Genomic DNA, 22,862 nt, shown 5'->3' with positions numbered 1-22,862 from the left:
ATAACGTAAGCTAGCCAAACTGAGCCAAAGCTTCTGGCCTGGTTGCAAAGTAGTTGTAGAGTTTTTGACTGCATCAATAATAATGTATACAATGGGCTATATATTAAATGTTCAAGCCTAAAAATTTTAGACGAGCTTTCTTCCCACTTACATTCTCCATCACGACGTGTGTTCACACGATGTTGTTGGTTACCTACCTTGTAACGAACGTACGGTGGCTGAGAATGTTCTGTCAACTTCCGTTTGTTCGCGCATCTATTTTGCCTAGTAACGAACGCAATCTGGCCGAGATAAGTGCCGGCGGCAGGAAACTTCACTTTTTTTTGTTCCTGCGCCTCGTATACAACGTTATATATAAAGCTTGCATGTCAACTTGGTTGGCATTGCTTTTTCAGCGTGAGAAATACACGGTGTGGCGTGTGAGTGTGTGAACTGGTTGAATTGTGTGTGTCTCACGGCCAATGCGTGAGACTTGAGAACCCTGTTAAGATAATATTACAATGATGTTTTAAAGTGCTAGTTCCCTTTTAAATAAGAATTCTGCCATCATTAACTCTCCTTCATGTCGTTCCAAATCCTTTTCTGTTAGATTTGTGAAATTTGTCCACACTGACCGAACTTTCCAAGGAACAGAACAGAAAAAAGGCGGACACACTCTGACAACGGCAGCATATCATATACTACTGTTCAAAAGTTTAGAGTCAGAAATATTTTATAATTGATTCTATATTCTGCGGCTGCATTTTTTTTATTAAAAAATGAGTAAAAACATATATTTTGTGCAGTAATATCATTACAATTTAAAATAATTTTTTTATATTTTTAATATATTTTAAAATGTAATTTATTCTCATGGTGCAAAGCTAAATTTAAGCATCATTACTTCAGTCCTCGTCACATAGGACTAATCAACAATATAATCATATAGTTCAAATACTTTTTCTCAGCCTATTTCTCAGAAAAACAATGCTACAGCCAGTTATTCTAGCCTACTTTGAGTTTGAATTGTGCATTCCGTGTCAGAATGTCTGTTTTTGTTTTGGTCTGTGCGAATATGTTACTACAGCTTATAACGAACTGGGTCAGAGATCGCAGATTCTACTCGACCTAAAAAGCCTAGGCATCCATCTAAAAATCTCTGAACGGGGGCATATTAAAGGGGTGGTTCATATGATTTCACTTTTTTAACTTTAGTTAGTGTGTATTGTTGCTGTTTAAGCATAAACAACATCTGCAAAGTTACGGCGCTCAAAGTTGAAAGTTCAAAGCAAAGGGAGATATTTTATTTTACAGAAGAAGATTTTTAAGGACTACAACAAACGGATGGTATAGGGACTACTATGAGCTTATTGGGTTAGTTACACCACAAAAATTTAAAGGCAGGGTAGGTAGAAATCCCCAAAAATACTTTTTTCCAAATTTGTTTAAACTGTCTTTATATATCAATGAATAATTAAAATGTAAGTACTCTGGAAAATAAATTATAAAAATCGAGTGTCTGTAGTCCTCTCAGGACTGTAATAAACACAGCTCATTATTCCATTCGGGACGAAAGAAATGATTGGCTGGGGCGACTGTCACTCTCCCTCGCTACCATGGATACCACCTCTGCTGATACAGGAGCAGCCCAAATGTGCGCACCCGTTTGAAGAGGCACGGAAGCTAGTAATAACAATTATGGCAGAGAAAGAACAGTCAAAATTCTCAGTACCTGCATAGAGGCAGCGAAGTCAAACAAGTTAAAAAAGGAAGACAGTATTTGAAAAGGCAATGAACAAAAAGTCTTTGGATAAATCAAGAAATCATACGAGAGTCAATATCGGCGTGGCTTTCCAGCGGTGGCGACAACTGAGGGATCTCAAGGGGCTGAAAAGTGACTCCATGATGGCTTTATTTCTGCTGGACAGGTAATCTTGCTGTTTTCATTTTGATGGCATTTATTTTTTCATGAAGCATGTAGGCCTATCACTAGCACACGTAGCTACCTAATGTAGCTACCTAACCTTACATAGCAAAACTAACGTTACACTGGCTTAGCTATGACAGTGTAACTTTGGTGTCGACTGGTATAACGTTACTGTTAGTGAGCCAGGGTTGAGACGATAAATAAGCAATAGGCCTATCTGCAGTTGAAAGCTGTTTTGTTTAATTTCGCCAATTCTAACTTTAGGTTAAAAAGTTTAGGGTATCTATTTTTATACCTAGCTTTACCCTCTGCCTAAACTTTGTTCCTATGTTCACCGTGAACTCTACTTGCTCCGTTTTTTCACGTTTGGTTTGTTGTTATTATGCTCTACATATGTTTACCTATGTCTTTATGTTGTAACTTGTATCTGCAGTGTTGTGCTGCCTGAACGCGTTCATTGAACGATAGTTCATGAACTCGTTCATATTTTGGGCGAACGTGAACTGAAGGTAGGCCTACTGTATTTTTGCCTGATGAACGTTATTGTGAACGGGTTCATTCTGGTGTCTGTGTGAACGAACGCTAGCTCAGTTTAACTTCGTTCAATAGGGTGCCAGATTTCTATAGAGTCTTCCAGGCGAAAACCCGGATAAAACACACGTAAACAGGCCTTAATATGTAGCGGACAAAACACCCAATCTGGCAACACAAGCCACCAGTGTCGCACCGCGGCCGCCGCATGCCATCAAAACAAAAAGCAGCATGTAGTCGACAAAGCAGCAAGGAGGCGTCGTATCGTATGATCAGTTTTAAGACAAGGTCGGTGAGGATGGGAAAAATCTTACATTTCTATGCAAACTGGCCCCGCCGATAAAATAACCGCTGTCTGTGGTTGTATATGGGTTGTGGCAATAATTGTAAAAAAAAAAAAAATAGCTCGCAGCAACATATGGAAAAAAAGAACTATGAACTAGTTCATTTTTTGGAACCGTGAACTTAGTTCAAAATTGTGAAGTATGAACTATGAACTGAACTAGTTCATTTTTAAAATTTGTGTACTGAACTTTGAACTAGTTCATGTAGAAAGTGAACTTTCCCAACACTGTGTAGGCTTATCTGTATGTGTTATAAAATATTTGTGTGTGTTTTTTATATTATCTTGTGTCTGCAATGCAGTTGTGAGAAGGTGTTTGAGTGTATGTTACTCAGTTTATCTGTAAACAATCTTATGTTATGAATCTTACAAATTCACCTTCATCACAGTGTAACTGATAGTAACGGCAAACGTATCAATTAAACAATTTATAGCTTTGCATTATATTTAGTTTGATTCTGTTACGCCATTGTAAAATATTTTGAACTTTACCAGTATCGATATGCGAGCTTGATATTGAGTACTAACAGCCATGTTAATTGTTTTTATTCATACTGATAAAGTTAGTTATTTTATTACTTGTGATCCTGACATGATGTCACTACATGCACTGCGCTCCAGCGCTCCTCTCTGCTCGGCGCTGGTAAACGCGTCGGACTCTTCCAGCTGAGCGAACGGCCGGGATCGCGTGTTCATGCGTTTTGGGGGCGTGGCTTTCGAAGGAGCCGAGAAGGGGAGGGTGGGAGTTAATGGAATAATGAGTTGTGTTTATTGCAGTCCTGAGAGGACTACAGACACTCGATTTTTATCATTTCTTTTCCAGAGTACTTACATTTTAATTATGCATTGATATATAAAGACAGTTTAAACAAATTTGGAAAAAAGTATTTTTGGGGATATCTACCTACCCTGCCTTTAAATAAACCCTGCCCCTGGAACGCGATTTATAGATTACCATGACAGAATATGCTAATCAATGACTAGAAAATAGTTAAATCCACATCATCAACATAAATTCATCAACTAACCGTTCAGAAATGTCCTGTTGCACTGTACCTGTTGTCACTTTATTCTTGAGTCTCTCAATCTTTGTCCGACTCCAGTTTGAAAATAAAATGCTAAAAGTTTTAGAAATTTCCAGTGCTTGTCTGAGGTAATAAAAGATGCTACTACACGAGCTCTTGAAGCTCCGCCCTCTGTGCAGGGAGCAGCAGCTCATTTGCATTTAAAGGGACACACACAAAAACAGCAGCACGTTTTTGCTCACCCTCAAAAAGTGACAATTTTAACATGCTATAAAAAAATTCAAGCACACACCATTTACATTTGCAGCTCCTTATTATCTTATTACTGGTAGCCCACGCCCCAGAATCGCACAATTGTTTGAAGCAAAAGTGACACGATGGATCGCTAGTAACTGAGCTTTTGAAAGCTGCACAATGTTCAGACACTTTAGGGAAATCAGTCTACGAATGGATTTCTTATTGATCCCACACATTTAATAATCCATTTAACAAACTTAGAGAGTAATTTAACATCTCAAATATACCTTTACTTATTATGTAAGCACCAACACTTTGTGGGCATACTGGAGGTTAAAGTTGTGTGTGTGTGTGTGTGTGTGTGTGTGTGTGTGTGTGTGTGTGTGTGTGTGTGTGTGCGTGCGTGCGTGCGTGCGTGCGTGCGTGCGTGCGTGCGTGCGTGTGTGTGTGTGTGTGTGTGTGTGTGTGAAAACCAAAGAGAGGATTTATGAAGGAATGGGGCATTTATAACGAGATTCAATGGCTCTCCAGTGTTCTATGAAAGATGAAGGTCTTCCCCCAAGCTACCCAAGGCCATTTTCATTCGTTCTACTGATTTCCCCCATCACACCATCTGCCTCTCTACCCACAATAACTTCTCCAGAGCTGACACAGCAGCAGGGCCTGCAGGGGGCCGAGTCTGTGTGTGTGTGTGTGAGTATCTTGAAACACATGAGTCATCTGAGTTTCTTTACCAAAAAGAAAGTCTTCGAAATGGAGGTGTGTGGGTTCGTTTGCCCTGAACACATTTGTTTTTGCGAAGGGAAACAGCCGCTGCTTCCGAAAACGAATATGAGTGTTTGCATCTCTGTTTTTTAAGTACTGATACCACAATGGTGTTTTGTCACATTTACCACTGGGGAATTTGTGTGAGGGAGAAAGATTCCCCAGGTTTCGCCACCAGGATTTGCTACATTGACCAACAAAAAACTGCTTGGTTTTAAAGTGCAAACAATGCTTGATACATCACTATACTACTGACACCAAACAACAGAACTTTTTTGCCTGCGAAATTTCGCAAATGTGTTTACAACTTTAGATGCTGCCATCTATTGACAAGAATCAGCATGATCGTATGAGTTTTAAGTAAATGACGCTGATACTTGTGAGTTCGGGAGAGCTGTCTCTGCAAAAAAATAAGCCACTTGGGCATCACTTCTCATGATATTCTCCATAATCAAATCTTTTCAACTTTTGTTCCTGTACTGATGTTTATGCTTGTTTTTTGGTTTGTTTTTCTTTTCTATCTTCAGATCTCTCATTAGCCATGTTTCCATCCAAAGTTACACATTTTAACTTATGTGAAAAATTTTAGTACCTCAAAAACATTTGTGAATAAAGCACAGTTTCCATTCCATGTGTTCAGGAGAACAAAATCCTCACCTCCTGGAAAATATACTAAAAATTCCTGGGATATATAATAATAATAATAATAATAATAATAAGTATTATTATTAAATTATTTACATTATTTATAAGTCTGATATTTCCACATGAGGTCAATCATTTCTAGATCCAAACAGTCTGATCAGTGTGAACCAATCACGTGAACAAGTGGATCTCTGAGCTGGTGTGAGAGAGTGGAGGCGGGGCTAATTTGCATATTCATAGAACAGCGTATACTAAATGAGGCAAGGGTGTAGACTTACATTCAAGCTATTTTAAGGCATTAAAATATGTTCTATCTCTAGATAAGGTGGATGATGAATTGGAGATGACAATGGTCAGCCATCGGCCGGAGGGTCTCGAGCAGCTCGAGGCGCAGACCAACTTCACCAAGCAAGAGCTACAAGTCCTTTACAGAGGCTTCAAAAATGTATGTTCCCCAGCATTTCTCCTTCAATCCCACATCAGCACATTTACTTTTCACAAATTTCTTTTGACACATTTTCACAAGCTTATAGTGTTTATGTAATACATCCTTACGCCTCAATATCTTCTCTTATGAATCATCGCATCTCATCTGCATACTGTCCCTGTGGTCCTGTTTGCCATGTCTCATCTGTCTTTAAAACTGTACACTCTTATTGTTCCTCTTTGCATTATCCAGCGTGTCACTAATCACTGTGCACTAGCCTAAAGCAACAGTCAGATGCTGTACCTTCACATGCTAGACACCCACACAGCAGCTCATATTTGTTGTGTTAAAAAAAAAAGCTTTACCAAAAATACTGTGTAGTTCTCTATGGCAGTGCATCTATTTGTACATCTCATCAACATAATTGGTTGACTACTTTTAGTGTCCTTGTTACACGTTACTTGTATTTACTATAGTAATTATTACTTTAAATTATTATATACAACTAACCTTAATCCTAACCCTATCGTAAGTCGCTAGTTCATTATTATTATTCAGTACTTAATGTACAATTACACTGTAACACGACGTTAAACACCTTAAATGAAGTGTAACCCATTACTAAAATTATATTATATATTATAGTATGTATATTTTTTTATTTAACGATAATGTCAGCGGAGCTCCAGTTATCATATCAATTTGCATATGCAGGAATCAGTCTTAAGACAATAATATGAAGTGTTTTTCCCCCCCTTAGGAGTGTCCAAGTGGAGTGGTGAACGAAGAGACATTTAAACACATTTATGCACAGTTTTTTCCACATGGAGGTACTTGATGTAAAATTCTTATTAGCTTCTTACGATGGGTATATCAGGGAATCTTAAGTGTCTAATGTTTTCATCTGTTGTCACTGCTGTTCCAGATGCCAGCACGTATGCACATTATCTCTTCAATGCGTTCGACACCAGAAATAATGGATCCATAAAGTTTGAGGTATGAAGACTATGAGCCTATGTGCTGTCTCGGCACAACATAATGTTTAGGTGACATTGCACACAGGATGTATTTTCTCACTTTCTCTCAGGACTTTGTGATGGGACTTTCTACTCTGCTGCGGGGGACCGTCAGAGATAAACTAGAATGGACATTTCATCTCTATGACATTAACAGAGATGGATTTATTAATAGGGAGGTATGTCATAATTAAAAAGGCAATTATAATAATTTATTAATTATCATAATTCAGTAACTAACTCAATGTTCATGTACCTCACAGGAAATGACGGAGATAGTGAGGGCCATCTATGACATGATGGGGAAGTACACGTATCCAGCTTTAAAAGGGGATGTACCGAAGCAGCATGTGGATACCTTCTTTGAGGTCAGTAATAAGTCATTATTTGGTGAATCTTTCCAAAACATGCAGGTCATATTTTGCAACAAAGTGGGGAAAAAATATATCTGGTCAAAACTGATGTCCTGCCTAGGAAAATTGACATCTTCACCCTTTATTCAAATATTAAATTTGTTAAAGAATATTGTGTAATTGTGCTTGGAGTCAATTGTTTTCTTTGTGATGAAACATGCCAAACTGTGCAGACATAATTTCTGGCCAAGCTGTCATAATAATTTTTTTTTTTTTTTTTTTTTACATATGCAAAAACAAGAAAAAAAACAGCTAAAATTAATAAAGGATTATGTTATAGTCCATTTTTTTTCTGTGGTCTTTTTGTTTTTCTATGCAATGTTTTACACAATAAAATAAAAACATGTAGGCCTAGCTGTAGTTTGGCTTTTTTTCTAAATCAATTTGTCAGATAAATACCTTAAGTTTAGCGTTTTGTTCTTCCCTCATATTTAAAATATTTATTATTATTTTTAAATCTAAAATATGTTCTTCATATTTTGATGGTTTAATCTAACATTAATATAAAATATCCCCTCATGACATCACTTTTGGCCACTACTATACACACACAAGCATATTTTAGCAACATTACGATTTTTAAGGCTTTTTTTTATTCCATACTCAGATGATTCGTATTAGATACTAAAAATGTATAGATTCCTTTCTTTCAATTTTGAGGTTAAACATGTACAGTATGAATAGTGATATTTACCTATCCCTGTGCTCGATTTTTGAAGCAAAAATGACAGAGCAAATTAAATAAATGTTCTCTCTCCCACAGAAAATGGACAAAAACAAAGATGGAGTTGTAACATTGGAGGAGTTCATCATTGCCTGTCAGGAGGTATGTTCACATTACATGCTGTAAGTGATTGCAGCTGTTTTACGTACATTTGCCTTAGTCTCAAGGTGAATTCAGAACCATAAGAATTATTCATGGAATAAAGGAATAGTTCACTCAAAATGAAAATACTGTCATAATTTGCTCACCCTCAAGTTGTTTAAAACTTGTATGAATTTCTTTCTTCTGCTGAACACAAAATAAGATATTTTGAAGAATGTCAGTAACCAGTCAGTTGATGTACCCCATTGACTTCCATAGTAGGGGGAAAAAAAATACTATGAAAGTCAATTTTTTGTTTTCACGTGAAAAAGCCACATGTAAATCCTCTGCGATGTTCATTCAAGCAATGTGATCCAGTTTAACTGAAGAGATTATGCTGCCTCGGTGTGGTCAAACAGATGAACTACATCTAAAAGTTTCTCTTTTTCTCACCAGGATGAAAATATGATGAGATCCATGCAGCTCTTTGAAAATGTGATGTAGAGAGAAGATCAACCAGAACAAGAAAAGAACAAAACAGAGAGTGGGGAAAAGAAAGCAAGAGGGATTGTATGTTTAAATGTGTTATATTTCACTGGACTGAGTTCTGGGGGAATATTATGGCCTGAGGGAATCTGAGAGTCTTTAGGGTTCGTTTCTCTCTCTCTCTATTCAAAACTTGTAACATATTTAATGTTGTCTTTTGCTGGTGTTTCGGGAAACTATCAGCCCAGAATCCACCTTGATCCAGCCACAGAAGACTATGTAATTTGGAAGGCATTGTGCGATGATCAACGCGCTTCTTCCCTGTGAAAACAAACGCCAGTCTCAAGAATTTTTTTTTTTTTTGCTTGACCCTAGAGTTCAGGACTTTTGGTTTACTGGAACTGCTAATACAGCCTCTTTTGCTTGCTTTCTTGCCAAAAGAGCTTGCATGATAAAAACCAGCAGATATGTTCCCTATGAGTTGCTTGAAAATAATCTTGGCCTTCAAAATATCTATTTATGTTTTATGGGGTTTGAGGAATACTCAATTTGGATGTTGATTTTCGTGTCTTGTGTTGTCAGAGTTGTTTGTTAATAATTGCTGTTTCCAGTCCGTCCGCTTATGTCTATATGTCTCAGTACTTGTCAAGCCATTTTTGCCCACCAGATCATAGTGAATAAGGTGGGACAGAAGTTAAGTGTTAAGTCTGCGAGGAGTAGTCTAGAGACTGACAATCTCCTGGATACTCGAATACCTTCAAGAAGGACAAAACAGTATTTATAAGAGAACAAAAACCCAGATTACTTATATAAAATAAGGGGGTTTGGGGAATTTATATAGAAGTCGAGTGGTCAGGGTGAGTCGTTAGAAATATAAGCTATATGTATATAATTGCAAGTATGATGCCACATAAAGAAATGTCCAGTGAGGAGAATACAAACTGTGAAAACTAAATATCAGACATATATATTGTGCAATTCAAATCTCAGTCAAAACTGATTAAAATGTTTGTGGAATAACATTCAGCTGTGTTTTTTTATTATAATCTAAAAAGGTTGGGTTCATTTTTTAACTTAAATGCTGGGTTCAGTCTGTTGGGTTATTATTATTATTTTTATGTAGGTCCTGGAAAGCATGAAATGACATCCATTTATAGTTCATCATTATAATTATTATTTTTTTTAAAACTGTATTATGATGTCTCAAATTCATTAAATATTTAATGTTAATCAACTATGTTGTTTTATTAAAATGTTTCACTGTGAATTTGATATTAAATGGAGAACAGAATAGATCAGAATAGACCTTGGCGCTGCATAGCAGCCTCGGTAACACCTTATTACCAAAGCAAATTCCTTGTATGTGCACAACACTACTTGGCAATAAAATTGATTCTGATTCTGATTCTGATTCTGATCAACAGCTCTCAACTGGTGGGTCGAATTTGCGACCCAACAAAAATGGATGTCACGAACGGCAGTGAATAACTTGACAAAGGATAAATAATAGTGTATAATAAAGGATAGCAAAATAAATTGCATCATTAATTAAAAATAAATAAATAAATAAATGTGTCCCAATCAAACTACATAATTTGGTATTAATCTGTTACTTACTAACATCCAATTCTAATCTTTACACCTCAAAAAACAAACAAATCCAAGGTTTTATCAAATCCTTCCAGAACAATTTTGAATAGAAACAAAGAGTAAAACAAAAAGTAAAATAAATGTGCATTCTTTTCCAATGCACAGAGTTCGAGGGTGTTATAAATGTAAATATTTCACTTCGATAAATCTCATGCTCTACACTACAGTAATCTCTAAAAAATGCTGGGTTGTTTTAACCCAATTTTGGGTCAAATATGGACTAACCCAAACGTTGGGTTAAAAATGTAATTTAAAAATGCAACCCAACAGCTGGGTTTGTCCATATTTGACCCAAATTTGGGTTGTGACAACCCAGCGTTTTTTTAGAGTACCCTAAACTCTGTGAGTCTCTGTCAATGGAGTTCATTGATTGGCTGGACTGGAGGACCGTCCCATAATGGGCGTGATTTACACAATGTGGGTTAGTGTGTACATCCCGCACTGGAGATCGACTAGCGACACACAGTTCAGCCTATCTACAGACACACACAACCTACAGAGATGGATCTCGAACAAATGGGTCCCCAAACCTTCTTATACGGTATGTAATACATTAAATACTTACCTTGATCCGTTCTGTATCATACAGTTTATTAGATCACATGATAGTACGTAAACGTGGCAATATGCATTTTTAAGTTAAGCAAACTGAGGATGGCGTAGTGTGGTAGCTTGCCAGCTAACCCAAGTTATATTATCAGATTCAAAACTGCTTAAAAGCACATGTTGATGTTTTAACTGGTGTAACTTCAGCGTATTATCTTGCTTAAATCCCTCGATTTGGAGTGACAAACTAAAGCACGTGTACAGCATGAATTCGCACTAGCTAATCTATTAGCATAAGATTATGATTTCATAAGGGTAGTCAGCAGTTAACCTTGACACTTTTTATGTCCGAATTCGAAATAATCTTCTAAATTAAACGTATTAAAGCAACGAAAGCGGAACCCTCACAGCTCGACTGAATGTCTCACTGCACGCGCTCTCTACACACGTGGACTGGCCTTGGCGTTCAAAATGGCGTCACTCTACTAACGTTACACGTGTTCGAAAAGAAAACTCATTGTGTGTAAATTTCGCGTGGTGTATTTTTCGTTATAGGCAATACGTTAATTGGATGTAGTCTGTTTTTCCCCCCGTTTGTTTTCCTGGCAAACATGCCTGGTTATTTTCTCAAATTACACCAGTGCTACACTTTTGGTACCAATGAATGATCTCTTTTAGCATCTACTTAAACGTGCGATGGTTTTGGGAAACGCAGCCCCGATTTAAGCATTTTGTCTGCATTGTCAGGTCTTTAGTATAATGAAATTTCAACATGAAAAGAGCATCTCACAAGCCTCGCCACGTGGACTTCCTTTCTTTCACATTTAAAGTTAGTTATGTTGCGGTAAAACACTTTGAAACATTCTCAAATAAAACCGGTGCAACGTGCCATGCAGTAAAATGACGCCTAGAAATAATTGCGATATTCTTTGGATTTAGACCATTTCGACAAATTCGTTCACAAACGTGCGGGACGATTTTTTTTCACGAATCGAGTTGGTTTTTTTATCAGACCGTCGTGGACCACGTGTCGACGGAAATTAATCACTGCATTCGTTTTGAGAGTTGCTCAAAAGTACTGGTTCTCTGAAGTTATTTGCGCTACCCATTACATAAGATGTAATGATGCCTTTTTTATTTTAAATAAACTTTTTTGTTTATTTTTACAGGTTGTGAACTCAAGGCAGGCAAGGATGTCAGTTTTAATCCAGAGGATGATGATTTTGATCATCAGTTATCAGTCAGAATGGTATGTTACCTTTGCTCTCAGACCTCTCCGGGGTAATTTAAATGGTCTTCAAAGTTTTATGAACATTTAAATGACATACTTAAGGCATTTGTTAATGTTCCTGCAGGCCTGCGTCGATCCCGCAACAAAAGATGAACTGAATGTTGTGGAGATTGAAGGGCAGGATTCAGAGGGTCAGAAGGTCAAAGCTGTTCTGGCCACACTCAGGCCTTCCACCCTGCCCAGTGTAAGCAGAATCAGTCATGTCATTTCACACATCTTTTGGTTGGGCTTGAGTTGATCTGGAATTGCTGTGTTTGATTTTTAACTAAAAATGTGTTTGTATCTCAGGTGTCTCTGGGTGGGTTTGAGATCACTCCACCTGTTGTGTTCCGTCTACGCTCTGGTTCCGGTCCAGTTCACATTAGTGGACAGCATCTCGTCAGTGAGTACTTGATAATACTTGGTCTTAGGGCTGGAAGATATGGGCAAATTTTATATCACGATATATTTCTTAATTCCGGTCGATACGATATAATTCCGATATCAATATGAACAATGTAAAAGCCTCAGAAAAACTGCCAAGAACGCCCACAATCAGATGAAAAATGAATTGGCCAAGTCTATGAAACCTGCTGGAGTCTTTTGGTACTGCACCATAACAAACTAAATGAACCAACGAAATAACCCATCATAACAATAATATTCTCTTCTCAATACCTGCTACAAGACTATGGAAGCATTTGGGTATCAATATTCAATTTGAAATGTAATATGCAAAATGACAATGCAATATCTAAAATGGCAATGCATTTCTGTTTTTAAATTTACATTTGGCATTACATCTGTGCAACGTTTGGTGCAAAATTTAAATTCAATTATATAATAATAATAACTTATACTTATATAGCGCCTTTCACGGGACCCAAGGACGCTTTACATATAGCTACATAAGGAATAAAGAATAAGGAAGAGAATAAAATAAAATAAGAAATAAGTAGATAATAATAATTAATCATTCCTGGTTAAATGCCTTTGTAAAGAGGTGGGTTTTTAGAAGGTTTTTGAAAATGTCCAGAGAGGGAGCATTTCGGATGTCTGTAGGAATGGAATTCCAGAGGGTAGGGGCTGCGACGCTGAAGGCTCTGTCCCCAAAAGTCCGCAGTCTTGTGTGGGGGACAGAGAGCAGGCCCTTGTCAATGGACCGCAGGTTCCGTGAGGGGATATAGGGATAGAGGAGGTCCAGTAGATACCGGGGGGCAGTGGCATGAAGAGATTTATACGTGAGGAGCAGGATTTTGTAAGTGATGCGAAATTTGACCGGGAGCCAGTGTAGCTGGGTGAGGATTGGTGTAATGTGCTGCCAAGACCTAGTGTGTGTTAGAACCCTGGCAGCCGAGTTCTGGACGTATTGTAGTCTTTCAAGAATCTTACTGGGTACCCCATATAAGACGCCATTGCAATAGTCCAAGCGAGAGGTGATGAAGGCGTGAATGAGTGACTCAGCCACAGGGTCTGAGAGTGATGGTCGAAGTCTGGAAATGTTTTTGAGGTGGCAGAAGGCAGATTTAGTAATGAGTTTGATGTGTGACTGAAAGGAGAGAGTGGAGTCCAAAATGACACCAAGGTTGCGGACTTCCAAACTGTTCCCTATTAGAGAGATATGACTGGAGCCAGGAGAGTGCTGAGCCGGTGAGGCCAACACATTCAGATAGACGTTTAAAAAGGATAGCATGGGACACTGTGTCAAAGGCTGCTGAGAGATCTAAAAGGATGAGGATGCTGATATGTCCAGAATCAGCGGCGATGAGGAGGTCATTGACGATTTTGATAAGGGTAGTCTCAGTGCTGTGATGGGCTCTGAAGCCAGATTGAAAGGGTTCATAGAGATCATAGTGAGACATGTGATGATGGAGGTGGGCAGCAACTGCTCTTTCAAGGATTTTACTCATAAAGGGAAGGTTGGAGATCGGACGGTAGTTATTGAGGTCAGCTGGGTCCAAACTGGGCTTTTTGAGAATAGGGGTAACTACAGCTGTTTTGAAGCCAGAGGGTACCAAGCCAGAGACTAGTTTATGATATCCACCATGATGGGACAGAGAGTAGGGAGGCATGCCTTGACCAGAATACTTGGCATGGGGTCCAGTGAACAGGTGGAGATATTTATTTATATATATATATAAATATATAATTTACATTTGCCATTTCATACACTAGTTTTAATATGTAAATTGAATACATATTTTAACGCTTTATAAGTTGCAAAATTAATGTATTACAGATATGAATTAGATATGTTTAACATTTTCTAGCAAAAACTGTAGCAAAATGTTCATTTAAATGTTATTTTTCTTAATTGCATTTACACTCACAGTTAAGACACTTATGATTGCATTTTCATTAAATGTCCCGCAATGAATGTAGCAAAATTCAATGTACAAATTGAAAATGCATTCCGAGCCGATCACACCCCCACCTGCACCCATGTTTAAAAATCATATCACCGTTATCCAGAAAAAAAATATCGCGCTATATATTGATATTGAATTATTGTCCAGCCCTACTTTGTCTATGAAAAAACTGCTTTGGGAAGCCTCAGTGAATTTCTTATTGAAATCTTCCTTCTGTCAGTCATGGGAGGAGACCAGTCCTTTGATGAAGAGGAGGAGGAGGAGGAGGAAGAGGAAGAGACATTGACAACAGGCAAAAAGAGGCCAGCGTCATTGACTCCGAAGCTTTCGGTAAGCTCTCAAATAAATGTATAGGATTCATTATGATGATTGATTTTGTGGCTAATTTTTTAACTAACTTTCATAGAAAAAAATGAAGTTGGACGAAGAGGATGATGATGAAGATGACGACGACGATGATGATGATGAGTAAGTGTTGTCTTCAGTGTTTTAGAAATGCCAGCTTTTTTAAATAAATAAAATAACATTTTACCTTCCCTTCCAGGGATGATGAGGATGACGATGAGGAGGAAGAAAGCTTTGAAGAGTCGCCTGTAAAGGTCAGGAGTTACTCAGATCGCTTAAATCTGGTTGTATGCGTAAAAGCGTGATCAGAAATGCTTATTTCATATTTTCCCATTGTTCTGCCAGGTAAAGAAGACCCCATCCAAAGCACAGACCCCTGCACAGAATGGAAAAGGACCCAAGCCCAATACACCTGCCAAGCAGGTTAGCATCTCTTTTTCTCCTGAAAGAATATTGTCTAGTCTTTAATTGCAGCATTTTCTGAAGTCTCTTTACTCATTGATTTGATATTATGCTCTCACAGCTCAAGACTCCAGAAAAGAACAACAAGGGTGACAAGAAAGCACAGTCGCCCAAAACGCCGCAGTCACCGAAAACGCCACAGACGCCACGGGTCTTCACTGTCCCAGAGATAAAGGCCAAGATGATGGCAAGTGTAGAAAAGGTGTGTTTTTCTTAACGTCCTCTCTGCATAAGTAGTCTCAATGAGTTGGTGTATGTGGTAAGAGAATACCATTCCACACCTCAATGGAATACGGTGTAGTTGATGCATGGTATTCTTGCCAAAACAATCATACCTGAAGATGTTAATTTCCTCCTCTTTTTTTTTGTAGGGTGTATCACTACCAAAACTACAGCCAAAGTTCGAGAACTTTGTGAAGAACTGCTTCAAAGCCACTGATGCAAAGGTATGTGTATTGCTGTTTTGACTTTGTGTCAAAAACATAAAATTATCAATTATATCGTTATTATTACATGTTGTTTAATTCAATTGAAATTCAAATGTTGGCCACCACCAAGTTTTTCAGATTTGTTAGGTGTTCAAGCACTTTAGTGCTGAAAACCTATTGTATTTGCTATTTGAAAAAAAAAATCCCCTAAAACGCATCGTGCAGCCCAAACCGTAAGGCCCAGAGACTTGAAACTCGGCCAGATGGTAGGCCTCAATTTGGAGACAACCTATCAGAGTATGACCCCGATTGGCCCATAGGTGGCACTACAGCAACCAGAAGTACTAAATTGCTCATAACTCATCGACCGTTGGTCCTAGCCTCAAGCTTTTACACAACTGTGATCCTTTGCTCAAGACGGACAAGATGTACATCCGTATATTTCGTATGTTTTCGTATATCTATACGAAAACTCACAACTTACCAAAAATTGGTGAGCATATGTGACAGAACATCCTTAAAAAGCATGCCAAATTTTATGGAGATCGGTGGCGCTTACTGTATTCTCTGTAAATGGTCTATTCCATCTATGATCATTTAATGTTCATATCAGAATGTTCAAAACCAGTGCAGTACAATACTCTGGACTCTCTAGATCAATAATTATCAGAAAAAGCTGAACTTCTGCATTTGGATGACTTTAATAGGGTCACTTCAAAATGTGGCCTTGACCAAGTGTCCTCGAAAGCCTATATCTCTTCAACGAATGCTCAGATCTTCTTAAAAACAAGTCAGAACATGTGCCATATGACTCCAAACAATTATGAAAAATTTCAGACAGGTCGGACAAAATTTGCGTCTATAACAGTTAAAAAGGAGAAAATTAAATGAATATAATGGCATATTAAGCCAATAAGTAGTATTTTACTGCCCCCTGCTGTTTAAAATATGAATTATACTTGAGTAGTGTGACAAAATTACTATTTAGACTTTATAAAATTACTATTTTAACATTTACAATCACATTAAGTCAAATTTCATCTATTGAAGTATCACTATTGACAATTGTCACATTGACAAATGTGAACCCTGAATGAGACATAGTTCAAATGTCTGTATCAACAGAATGTGTGTGTAGTCCTATGTTTCTGAATAAATTCTGAATAATCTGATTAATAGTTTGCAAAGACATGTATGAAATACCATTCAAATATATTTTGAACCACTGCTCTATGGTAAATCATCCTAGAACGTAGTAAATCATACTAAAATGTGGTAAATCATGCTAGATTCATGGTAAATCATGAAAAATCACTCTAAAATGTGGTATATCCTGGTAAAGCATGCTAAAACATGGTCTATTCCATCTATGATGTCAGTGGTTAAATGGTTGACTACATAAAACTTAATGTCTTTTGATGCTTGTGTGGTTAAAAATCTTAAATGCCTAACTGCTTGAACACCGATAAATGCTGCTTGCAGCTTTACTTTTTAAATGGTTTTAATTAGGGATGGCCCGATACCATTTTTTTTCAAACCGATACGAGTACGAGTATTTACATTTGTGTACTTGCCGATATCGAGTACCGATACCGATATTTCTACCGCAAAAGTAACTATAGGCTCCCAGAAAAGAAGACAGAAGACTATTTTAGAACACAGGTTAGAAGACTGTTTTTATTTTCTTCTCTGCTTGTTTTAACAAGTCTAAAAATAAATAATAATGAGTAAAATAATAAATGTATTAAAACACAAACCACTGTTAATTTAACATAAAAGCAAGCAGTTACTGCGTGCATGGTCTGACATGACTGAATGCGCCCAAAGTGCGCTCCCTTAAGTCTAATTCCTAAAAAGCTGACAGTTCATCGCGATCTCACACATCTGTTATCAATGAAGCTGACTGCACAATGAATCTTTCATAATATCCACACTTTGTTTGTTATAATTAGAGGATTTGCCAGCATACAGAATTCAGCACTGAACAAAAAAGTTTTGAGCAGTGAGGGGAGTCTATCTTAAATGCTTCTGATTAGCCATTGCGTTCAAGAAATCAACACACATGTCTGTGATTGGCTACATCGCTCAACGCTGCAAACATGTTATGAATAGAAACTCTGGCCTGTAAATCGCTTCTATTTTGTTTTAGTAGTTCTTCTTGCTTTTCTGCAACAGATGAATGAAAATCTATTAGTTTTAATATGTTGTATTCATAGATATTTCTAGTTTGCGGGAGTCCCGCGAATCGTTTTATTCTCCCGGAACCCGCACACACAGAGTGAGTGCATTACCTCCCGCGCCCGCGCTCGGCCATCAGATCTAGTGCCGCGCCGCACTCTTTTGTGTTGGGATTGCACGTCCCTATGCCTCAGTTCACCTCGACAAAGCACTCGCGGCGGCCAGTTTCGTTTCGCAAAATGTACGTGGTATCGGCGAATTTTTATGAGTACGAGTATATGAGGACAGTATCGACCCGATGCCAGTATCGGTATCGGGCCATCCCTAGTTTTAATACATTTTGCAGCCTTAAAGCAGTAGTTCCCTTTTTAAAAAACTTTTGCTGATAATTTACTCACCCCCATGTCATCCAAGATGTCCATGTCTTTTTATTTTTCAGTCGAAAAAAAATTAAGGTTTTTGATGAAAACATTCTAGGATTTTTCTCCATATAATGGACTTCATTGGGTACCAAACAGTCCAAGGTCCAAATGACAGTTTCAGTGCAGCTTCAAATGGCTTTAAACGACACTAGACGATGCATAAGGGTCTTATCTTGCGAAACGATCGGTCATTTCAAAAATAAATAAAAAAGTTAAAGTTTTTACAAGCACAAATGCTCGCCTTGCTCTGTTCTGTGATGCATGTTCGTGACTCTCCTGTTCAAACTCATCAAAATGAACAAATCTTTTTTCGAGTCATTTCGTTCATTCAACGTACGAAATGACTCAAAAAAAGATTTTTTTCATTTTGAACAAGTCTTTTTTCGAGTAATTTCGTTCATTAAACTTTCCAATAATTTTAAATTGAGGTTTAGCTTTTATAAAGTCTTTTTATTTTATAATAAATGCATCTTTTGTGCCAAATTCTTACATTTAATCATAGTAGGAGACAATAGGGCTGTTACCAATCAAATGAAATCAATATTAATCAAATTCATCTTTGCAATGCTGAGGAAACACAAAGTGGCATTTATATGCATTTACACAGACTGTTTAATGCAGCTCAGAGGTGTCAAATGCATTTAACCTGCAGTGTCAAGTCACCTTCATTTACAATACAGATTGTTTCAAAGCAGTATTACATTGATAACAGGAAAATAATGCAGAAAGATTGTTTTGGCTGTACAGCAGCTCTAGAAGAAAATCATTGTCTAGCTTAAAGGCCATGTTGCAGGGTTAATTTTTCAACGAATTTGTGCAATTTGCTTGTTGGTAATAAACATTTAAACTGTTATCCATTGTATTTTATGTTGTTGGGTATCACAAAACGGAATATAATATGAAAAAGTAGGTACTATCTTACAGCAGTTTGCAACGATTCTCCTTTCCCCCACAATGCATTGCATTACGTCACCTTGGGGAGAGAATTTACCAAAGACCGCCTTGAGAGCATTGAGAGTGACTAGAGAGAGACGAGTAGTAGATGAGATTATTCAGATGGCCGATTATAGATAAATTAAATAGATAAATACATGGATATAGATAGATATATAGATAGACAGACAGATATATATAGATGTAGATAGATAGGCTAGTATATGCGGCAAATGCACATCTAATGGCGCGGGTGCCTCTGACGTGCGACCAACTCTACGTTGTCAATCTACCTACTATACGTTGTCAATCTACCTACTATATATTTCTATCTATTTATCTATCTAGCTGCTAGCTATCTATGCTAACGTCATGCTATCTGGCTGTCTGCCTATCTCTGTACCGCCCACACAAGCACCTGCCAAACACAGGACAGACATGCGGCGGCTGCGTTTGCAACAACATTTTCACCGGAGGAAGAGATAAACGCTTATGGTGTGTTCACACCGAACGCGAATAGAGCGTCAAATACGCGTCTAGTTAGACGCTTGAATATTCACTCGAGTCCAAATTTTTCAACTTGCGCGGAAGACGTTCGTGGCAAACGCGCCGCCCAATTCGCGTCATTCGCGACGCCCGGCGCAAATGATGCGTCTATTCGCGTCTTTGCATTGACTTTGTATGTAATCTACTCACGCAAATAATTAAATTCGCGTTCGGTGTGAACACACCACGCCCATATAGCTAGCATGATGCCTTCTATTTCTAGATGACAAAGACAAAGTTTACCAGTACTACGACACTATGACAAAGGTTACCGGTACTTATCTGAACTAACGTCATAATCACTACCACTAGATAAAAAGACACATTCTTCAATCTGTGCTATTCAATAACAGTAAAAAAAAAAATGTTGTTATTGTGCATTGCTGCTCGTAGACTAGCTCCAGTGCTCATTGCTGCGTTTCTAAATAATAGCAACTCACCAGGACACTTCACCAACTCTCCACTCATTCTCCTCTGACCATGCATTTAAATGGCTTTGACGGCCATCAGTTCTTGGCAATTCCTCATTTGCCCTCACGTCTGGCAGGTTCGAAATTATACGGCTGCGGGCCATCATACATGTTGGCTCTTGCCACCTCTTCCTCATCCCAGTCAGTGGCCATATACTAGACTGAGGCTACCTTTCCTCCACTTCTCCCCAACGTGACGTCATCACCGAATTGCGTAAAAAAAAACTGTTACTACCAAAAACGTAAAAAACTGGTCTTTAAGACCATTTTTGAGACATTTTAAAAATGATATACATATCTTGAGTGATTTATATACCCATTAATCGACAGTGGTGGTTAACCTGCAAAATGGCCTTTTAGTTTTTGATAAATTTCCATTGTAAAAATCATTAGATATTAACGTAGGGGCTGATTACACGGCACCATTTTCTACTGAAAACTATTAGTGTTCTGGCCGCTTGCACGTCTAGGCGCTGATCCTTTGTCTGAGCTGTATACGGGCCGGATCCGGCTACAAATGCATAAATGTTTTGATGCTTTAAAGTAAACCAAATAATGATATTAGAAATGTTTTTAAAAGACAACCAAATATTGATATTAGAAATGTTTTTAAAAGACACTTTAAATGTAAAATTTAAACCGCCAGTAGGTGGCAGCATGTGTGTCTTTGTAGAGTGAGGGACAAATTCAAAATTGTCAGAAAGCACAGTTACAGCTAGGGTTGGGTATCATTTTCTATTTTAATGTTTCCAATAAGGTAAGAAATAAAAACCTAAGATATCATTCACATTTTTGATTCTTAGACAATAGTATATCGCACACTGAATTAATTGGAGACCGTCATGAATGAAGGCCTTAACTGTTCTTCTGTTTTTGTTTTTCTCAGGTCATTGAGGAGCTCTGGAAGTGGAGACAGAATGTCAAGGAGAAGAACTGATATTTTTTTTTTTTTTTTTTTTTTTGCTTAAATTAAGCTTCTTTTTCTTAGTTTTTTTTTTTTGCCCTTGATTTTACTTTGTTACCTGCAATTTAATGTTTGTTCCCCCTCCCCCATACTCTTCAGTTTTATGCAAATCCGTGCCATTCCTTGAAGACTACTCGGAACATGACCTTTTTCATCTTTGTAATCTGCCCTCTCCTCACCCCTGTGGTGTTGTCGTGTCCATAGTGTAACCTTCATTTGGCAGCCTTGTTGCTCAAATGTGATTCTGAGCAGAAGAATTCAACCCTCTAATTTATACGGAGAATTGTTGAGTGTACCCGTCCATGATTTCTTTAAAATGACATGTAAATGTGCATGGCATTCTGTTTAGAGATGTGACTGATAAGTAGATTTATTGAAATCTTGAAAGGCTTGACCTGGTTTGCAATGCATGAGTGGGTTTCAGAATGGTATCAAGATGAATTTCAGTATATCTGCAGGTCATGTTTTTTGTTTTCTTTTTTTAATGTCAACATATTGTAACATGCTAGAAGGTGGAGTGTATTATGTTAAGGATTGAGAATTAAGAAATCCTAATGTAAACCATGTGTATTTTAGGTAAAGTCACAGTCTGTTCAGCTAAATCTCAACAGAATCAGTACTCAATCTATGACTGCAGTTCAGGTGTGGTTCTCTTGTTCACCTTTTTTGACTCCTTGAATCTGTTTGAATCTGTTTAAATGCAAATAAAGTTTATATTTAACAGGTTTAAACCCAGTTACTGGGCAATGTTTTGGATGGACAACCCCGTTTGGCAGTTCTGCGAACGAATATAATAGCAGCTATGTTTTTTTTTTCTTGTGCCATCTCCCAAAAATGAGTTTTTGCAGGATGGGATATCTGTATTGGTGTTTTTTTACTTTCAGTTAACCCTATTGAAACTCTTACGTTAGTCTTGGTTTGTGTAATGATTTGTCAATTGTAAAGTTATATATCATTTTTGTTATATACTTTATTGAACAATATAAACTTGAAAACTATAATAGGACTGGTACAAAATAAGAAAAAATAAATCTTAGACAGCATCATAAAATAAAACATGAAGAAGGGGAAAAAAGCTCAAATAAATGGCATGGGGTAGGTCTATAAAATTACCTATTTTAAGAATGATAGTTCCTTATTTAATATGTATACTTTTGGGAGTGTTCATAAATATTCATGTAAAGTATTTCCCAAAAATATTTAATTGCTCATACGATTCATCTTTCACAAACATACCAAATATTATATTTCCCTTTGTTAATACAGGTAAATCTTCAAATTTAGGAAATAACCAGTAATGCAAATTCTCCCAAAAGGCACTGGCAAATTTACAGTAATAGAAGATATTTTTGATCAACACAAAAGGAGCAATTGTTAACATCAAGACCAAATTGACATCTTAAAATTCCCTGAAAGGACTCCATTACGATTTTTTTAAGTGGACTTTCTTTGCTTTTGGTTAAATTGGAAATTTAAAATATTTTGTTTTTAAAATCTGAACTTCAACATAAATTGTAAATTTAGAAACCGTTGAGAAAAACCGAGGGCGTTGCTTCGCTTAAACGGTAGGCTATTGTTTTCACACGTAAAATGTGAGGTTTTCGTTACTACCGTGTTTAAAAACAATAAAACATGTACAAAGTCAAACGTCCTCTTTAGTGAAAAGTTTAATAATTCGTG

General features: G+C 37.4%; 2 protein-coding genes across 5 annotated transcripts in view; both read left to right on the top strand.

Annotated features, from left to right (window-relative positions):
- Nucleotides 1–9,621, top strand: part of kcnip1b (Kv channel interacting protein 1 b) — a 48,995-nt gene extending 39,374 nt beyond the window's left edge. For all 4 annotated transcript variants that reach the window (XM_077242833.1, XM_077242834.1, XM_077242835.1 and 1 more), the window contains 7 exons: nt 5,773–5,897; nt 6,640–6,709; nt 6,805–6,875; nt 6,967–7,074; nt 7,159–7,263; nt 8,072–8,134; nt 8,570–9,621. In XM_077242833.1, the coding sequence (XP_077098948.1) occupies nt 5,773–5,897; nt 6,640–6,709; nt 6,805–6,875; nt 6,967–7,074; nt 7,159–7,263; nt 8,072–8,134; nt 8,570–8,617 (590 nt within the window). In that variant the 3' untranslated portion in view covers nt 8,618–9,621. The remainder of the gene's footprint in view (nt 1–5,772; nt 5,898–6,639; nt 6,710–6,804; nt 6,876–6,966; nt 7,075–7,158; nt 7,264–8,071; nt 8,135–8,569) is intronic.
- A 1,036-nt stretch (nt 9,622–10,657) lies between these two features.
- npm1a (nucleophosmin 1a) lies at nt 10,658–21,913 on the top strand. The gene is made up of 11 exons (XM_077242827.1): nt 10,658–10,790; nt 11,965–12,044; nt 12,151–12,270; nt 12,375–12,468; nt 14,655–14,764; nt 14,841–14,902; nt 14,979–15,033; nt 15,125–15,202; nt 15,303–15,443; nt 15,613–15,687; nt 21,105–21,913. Exons 1-11 carry the CDS (start codon nt 10,751–10,753, stop codon nt 21,153–21,155), a joined length of 906 nt encoding a protein of 301 aa, XP_077098942.1. The 5' UTR covers nt 10,658–10,750; the 3' UTR covers nt 21,156–21,913.
- The last annotated feature ends 949 nt before the right edge of the window (nt 21,914–22,862 follow it).

Source organism: Siphateles boraxobius, unplaced genomic scaffold, assembly GCF_051911475.1.
Source record: "Siphateles boraxobius isolate OS27281-9 unplaced genomic scaffold, OSU_SipBor_1 25, whole genome shotgun sequence".
Lineage (NCBI taxonomy): Eukaryota > Metazoa > Chordata > Actinopteri > Cypriniformes > Leuciscidae > Siphateles > Siphateles boraxobius.
Note: the sequence above shows the minus strand (reverse complement) of the source record. Positions and strands in the feature narration are given on the sequence as shown.